Here is a 6,000-nt window from a genome sequence, read left to right as displayed (position 1 = left end):
TTAATATAATATTTAACTATTGTGATAGATAAATAAAAAACAGACTCGTGCATCTAATCAACTAACTTATATAGAAACTATGCAATATTATGTACAATGTACTACTAAACCAAATGTTCTTCGGTGGATTACTGGTATTTTTTTTAAGATGTACTGGGTTTTTAACATTTTACATCTCATACTAACATACCAGTATTTAAACAAAGTTCCGAATACTCCTCCCCACCTCACGGCAACCAGTTGTTTTTATGACTGTGTAAGACCAAAGTTTAGTAGCAAAAATTAAACTCATGCCACGCGATACATTCACTCTCAAAACTATGAACGTGCCTCACTTACACATAAGATGTTCTCTGTAATTGTGGTATCTTAACCATCTGAGAGAGTGACTACTTCGATAAACGATGAACTATTCCTCGGTCCCAATTTTACCTACTGGTAGACTGCCTTATATACACTACCTGCTTCGCATCACATCAGCCAGTTGTGTTTTTTTTAACATGGAACGAATAAAACTCAACAATTATGTGCCATCGTGTGGTACAATCCCGCCAGCGAGGCGGACGCTACTTCGTTATCTTCCGGGGCAGGAGGGACAGCCTCAGACCGGCCACCAGCGCCTCTCCCACCCAGCACACCTCAGTTACCGATGGAAACACAAAACCACAACAGGATGATGTTCGGCCATTATACGAGGAGTTAAAACAATAGATGTTGGTTATCACGTTAGTGAATATAACCATTGTTCAAAATGTGTACCGAAAAATGTAAATGGCCAGAAACGCTTTAATCGATAATATATGTAGCTCTAAACGTTAAATGTCGGTGTACATTTCGATTAAGTTTGTAGTCTCATGTGCAAAAATATACTGCGTTTTAATATCACACAGAATATTAACGAAGGCGGGCAAGCGCCTACTTTCGAACACTGTCTCCACCTCTACCCTCCAGCGCCCTTCTCACTGGTTCTTAGAGATGAGAGGCGTGGTTGTCCGCCATTTTGAATCCACCCGAGGAGTTAAGTAGAGAGTGCGCGCGCCATTACCCGCGCATTTCCCATCCAACCGTCATCTTCGAGGCAGACGTTCTTGTGGAGACAGCTTAGCGCCATACGTCTCCGACCGCAGCGCCCTATTTTTTGACTGAACTAACTTTGGCTGAAGCTCCAGTCAGCGTGAGCGCCCACGCCTAGAGGCCACCGATTTATTTAGGTTGTCCACTCGTCCTTTCCGACGGGTTCCCCAGAGATGAGTTACGGAAGACCGCCGCCTGACGTGGAAGGCATGACGTCCTTGAAGGTGGATAATCTCACCTACAGGACGTCGCCTGAAACATTGCGAAGGGTTTTCGAGAAGTATGGACGAGTAGGAGACGTCTATATACCCCGTGACCGCTATACGAAGGAGAGTCGCGGTTTTGCCTTTGTACGATTCCATGACAAACGTGATGCCGAAGATGCGATGGATGCCATGGACGGAGCAGTTTTAGATGGGCGCGAACTTAGGGTGCAGATGGCGCGTTACGGAAGGCCACCAGACTCGCACCATAGCCGCAGGGGACCACCACCCCGAAGATATGGAGGCAGCGGAGGAAGTTATGGACGCCGGAGTCGCAGGTGAGGCATATTTTTGAAATAACTAAAATGGCGCTGGGAGGAGATATGGGTGGGGACGAAATCCCCTTACCCGAGGTTTGCGTGTGCTCTACATTTGTAGAGCACTTCACTTAAATTTACAGTCTTGGTGTACTTCTGACTGGTACTATCTGTCGGTGCGTGTAGTAAACGTTTGTGTTATGTTCCGTAAGTTTAAATAAGGCCTGATTTTGTTCTGTAAGCAGTTGAGAACAAGAACAATGGGCCCACTCACACGTGCCACTCCCGCAAGATGGCCGCCATCTGTACCCTGCGCGTGGTTTTCAAAATGGCTGCCTTGGACTAATGAGCAAGCGCCGGAGGCAGTTAATGATACGCCGCTTAATAGCTTTCCCGATAGTATTCTTTAAATGTTATGCAATTACTTATGTGATGCACGGTATTGTTGCCACGCAGTACTTTATGTCGGGCCTATTTTCAGGAGTTAATTTTGATTAAAACAGCGTTCGGTAAACTCTGAATACACCGTTTAGTTAACATCTTGTGTCTATATTTTCAGTCCCAGGAGGCGTCGTCGGTCGAGATCACGCAGTCGAAGCCGTTCCAGGTCCCGCAGCAGGAGTCGCTATAGCCGCTCCAAATCCAGGTCTCGCACACGCTCAAGGTCTCGTTCCTCATCGAAGTCGAAGTCCCGATCAGTCCGAAGATCGAAGTCTAAGTCTTCCACCGTCTCCAGGTCCCGATCGAGATCCCGTTCAAGACTGACGCCGCCGCCTACCAAGAAAAACTCACCGTCCAGATCGCGCTCTGCGACTCCTCCAAAATCACCAGAAGAAGAGGGAGCAGTGTCTTCGTAGTACCACGGTAAATGCAACGCTTCTAGTGGCGGAAAGGGCGCAGTTATGACGCTGTGAGACTTATGCTTTAGCAACAGTTAGTCCAACCAGTTGTTGGTTGCCTAAGCTTAGGGCTGCAAGGTGAGATATTAACAGTGCCTGAATGTCCTTGCCATTGTTTATTTTACGCTGACTAACTTTTAAAATCCAATGCTATTTTACTGTTTTTACCCAACATCTGCATTTTCCCCCTTTAAAGCTGCGGGTCTCCTGTTTGCGGGTCTCCTGTTTGCTAACAGAATATTGGCCAGTATTGCAGATTTTAAACTGATTTGACCTGATCTTCCAGGGACCAGTTTCTGTGGGCGTATATTGGAGCAGGTTTGTGTTCACATGTTAAAGATGCACTATCCTTCGTTTTCAGAAGTTAGGCGATTGTTGAGCAGCAAGTATTGACTAATACGACGGTCACTTGGGGAATGTAGTGAGGGGCCTCTCCTAAGTAGGTGCACAGTGAGATAGGGAAAGGATAGTGCGTCTTAACATACCTCAAATTTTTTGGTATACGTACATGTACCCGGTTGAGTACAGATAACCTTCCTGTAGGTACTGCCGTCTAAACCGAGGTAACGGTTTTAGAACTGACTTTAAGGGCAGCTAACAAAGGTGTGGTCGAGCCACACGTTCGCTTCAATACAAATCGAGTGGGATTTACAAGACTACATTAAATTTGGGACACAAATGACTGGTCTTTGACGGGGTTATCCTTATTCTCGGATCACGCTGTTGTATATTCGACGTGTAACAAAATATGGCTGTATTGGTCATTACGCGTCTATAAACTTTTAAAACTTTTATTTCGCACCCTTTCTCATGGATATCGCATGGATTAGTTATTTGTGCCCCGAATTGCCACCTTAGTCTTGATTGTCACCCAGTTTGTGACAGTATTTTCGCGTACATACACGCGTATTTTTCCACGGATATGCGTGTGTGATCGCCTTGGTCACTTGCTCCATCACGATGTATTGGCTTAGTGCTGGAGGTCATTAGTTGTCCCAAAACACACCATATAGGCTGCATGTGGCACGCTTTATTATGTATTAATAACTAACGTTCTTCCTCTTCCACTTTAGATTCAACAATGAAAGACACGTCTACTTAATGGACATTGGGGAGAAAACGATAACAGGACCGATCAGTCAGTTCTAAAGCCCCTGGCACAAGTAACCTGTTGAAAAGGTGGTTATTTGTAACATTTTGCTAATAGTTCTGTTTATCTTTTTACTTGTTTAAATTTGAGCCTCAAGTGATAGACATTGTTTTTCATGTGCCATTGTCGCTGTTATTCCAATTTTTTGTAATTTAGTGAAGTGAACGTCTACAGATATCTCTATTGGCTTGGATATTTGAGGTAACATTCAACTTTGTTTATACACCGAGTTCTGGTAGATGGAATAGCTGTTGGCCCTAAATCACTGACATTCTCCCTCGGTTTACAAAAATCCAAGTTTAATTTCAAATGTCATTTTCAATCCAGTGGTACGAGCTCACTGTTCTAAATGTTTCAAGTAAACTTGTACAGGAATTGTGGTCCGGAATCTAATCTCTTCTCTTGTGTATTTTTGTGCACTAGGCGCAGTTGTGTAGCAGTTGAGTAATGCTGGTTAGCTGTTAAGGTGGCGTGTTGCAGTGCAGAGTGCTTGGCTGTTTCCTGTTTTCTCCTGATTGCTCCTCTGTAAACGGTGCATTGGCGTGCAGAAACAAATGGCGGTCCTGCTAATTTAAGTGCCCGACCTACTGCATTTCCAGTCACAGCCGGGCCCTGCCTAAAACGGAGCATACAGTGAGCATCTGTATCTGGTGAAATTACACCCCAATATATTTTTTTCCAGGATGATTCTGAATCCAAAGTAACCTTGCTGTATAAATGTTATAGCAAACGATCCATTCCCTTTGTAAGTATCCATGCCGTGCTTAAGACATTCTGTACGAAAACCACTTCCTGTAGTCTTTACACATTTTTCTTGATGAAACATTTCCTCAATTTTAATGTCAACTTTTTTTAATTGCTTGTTAGTCTTGGTGTGAATGTCAAAGCTGCAAGTCATGTTCACAATGTTGCTACTTGGAAGACTTGCACATAAAATGGGATAAAGATGGCCTGTGCATCAAAGCAGACTGGAATATTTCGGATACTGTACATTGTTAATAAAAAAGTGTATTGCTATATTCACGTAAGTTGCATTTCTTTGTGTCGTGTTTATATTCTCTACATGTGCTTTGTCTATCATGTGAGTGTTGGGGGTTCAATAAGGCAGGCTTGCTGGCAATTCGCCTTCTACCATGTTTGGCATGGTGACGGTACGTTTTTGTTTTTCCTCTCCGCGCTGATTTCGCTGCATACTGTACAATTCAAAAGTCGCATCTTGATTGGGTGCACCTTGTTGCTTACCTGTAGACAAGCAAGTAGGAGTCTGTTTATCGTATCCCTAAAGAGGGTATTGCACGTTGGGTTGTGAAATTATTCTAATTGGCTGTGTTGAAGCCAAATTAACTGTGGCAACACTTCCACGTTCTACTAAAGATGCATCGATGGCTTGCTTAATACCATACCTTAAGCTGATTTTTAAAGCAGCTACTTGGGCAAATCCACACCACATTTTGTTCACTGAACACTACTGCGTGGATGTCTAGGCAAGGCAGCAAACTCGTAACAGTACTACAGCTGTTATTTCAGGTATCCGCGCACTTTGATGCCTGGGGGCACTGTGTGAAGAGTAGTGCTTTAAACTATGGCTAGTATGTGTATCTGCAGCAAACGCATGCTACTAATGTATGGCACATGTTTTGTAAGCATTTCGTGCGTACTGGTGCAGATTCACATGCACCCTCTTAAGCAGGCATTCACCGGTCAGTTGTATTATACATACACAAACTTTTACATGTTTTTAGTTTTACACACGTTCATACTTTTGTTACCATGCAAAATCATGACTCCAAGTCTGCGTCACCCCTGAAGCATGCCTGAGCTCTAAAGGCAGGGTAGGGTGCACCGTTGCACCTTTTTATTGTGTTAACGGTAACGAGCACTGGCAAATACATGTCTTGCCTATGCAAGAGCTGTTGACTTTGCCAATATGTTTTAGCCATGGTGCTCCATGGCTAAAATGTTTGTGGCATAGTGGAGTGTCATGGAAAGGTTAGAATGTTAAGTGGAAAGGCGTAGAGTTGTGGAGTGGCAGAGTGGAGTAGTATTGGCATGGTCTTAAGTAGTATTGTAGGATGCATTGGTAGTTAAGTATTGCAGATTGTATTGGCATAAAGTAAAGCTAAGTGGTGCAGTATAGAATACAGAGGCGTAAAATAAGGTGGTGATATGCAGAATAGTTGTGGAGTTCAGTGGCGAAGAGTGCAATCTTGCACAAATGTCAAGTGCAGTGGTGTAGAATACATTGGCATAGATGACCGTAGAGAGCAGTGCAGAGCAGCCTAGTTTTGACCTAGACCGGAATGGTGTAGAGTGCAGAAATGCAGTGGATTGATGTAGTGCAGCAGAGTGGGTGCAAA

At 43.9% G+C, this 6,000-nt stretch overlaps 1 protein-coding gene across 4 annotated transcripts; it reads left to right on the top strand.

Annotated features, from left to right (window-relative positions):
- The first annotated feature begins 1,047 nt into the window (after positions 1-1,047).
- On the top strand, positions 1,048-4,660 carry SRSF2 (serine and arginine rich splicing factor 2). 4 transcript variants are annotated; one of them, XR_011194218.1, is made up of 4 exons: positions 1,048-1,615; positions 2,154-2,458; positions 3,567-3,672; positions 4,067-4,660. XR_011194218.1 is itself a non-coding variant. In XM_069200243.1 (3 exons), the coding sequence occupies exons 1-2, from the start codon at positions 1,248-1,250 to the stop codon at positions 2,449-2,451; spliced, it is 666 nt and encodes a 221-aa protein (XP_069056344.1). In that variant the 5' UTR covers positions 1,048-1,247; the 3' UTR covers positions 2,452-2,458; positions 3,567-4,660. The 4 variants fall into 4 exon arrangements, 1 of the variants encoding a protein (XP_069056344.1); XR_011194219.1 differs by having other exon boundaries at positions 2,154-2,811; XR_011194217.1 differs by having other exon boundaries at positions 2,154-2,811; positions 3,567-4,660.
- The last annotated feature ends 1,340 nt before the right edge of the window (positions 4,661-6,000 follow it).

Source organism: Pleurodeles waltl, chromosome 7 (assembly GCF_031143425.1).
Source record: "Pleurodeles waltl isolate 20211129_DDA chromosome 7, aPleWal1.hap1.20221129, whole genome shotgun sequence".
Classification (NCBI taxonomy): domain Eukaryota; kingdom Metazoa; phylum Chordata; class Amphibia; order Caudata; family Salamandridae; genus Pleurodeles; species Pleurodeles waltl.
This window is presented reverse-complemented; position numbering and strand designations above follow the sequence as displayed.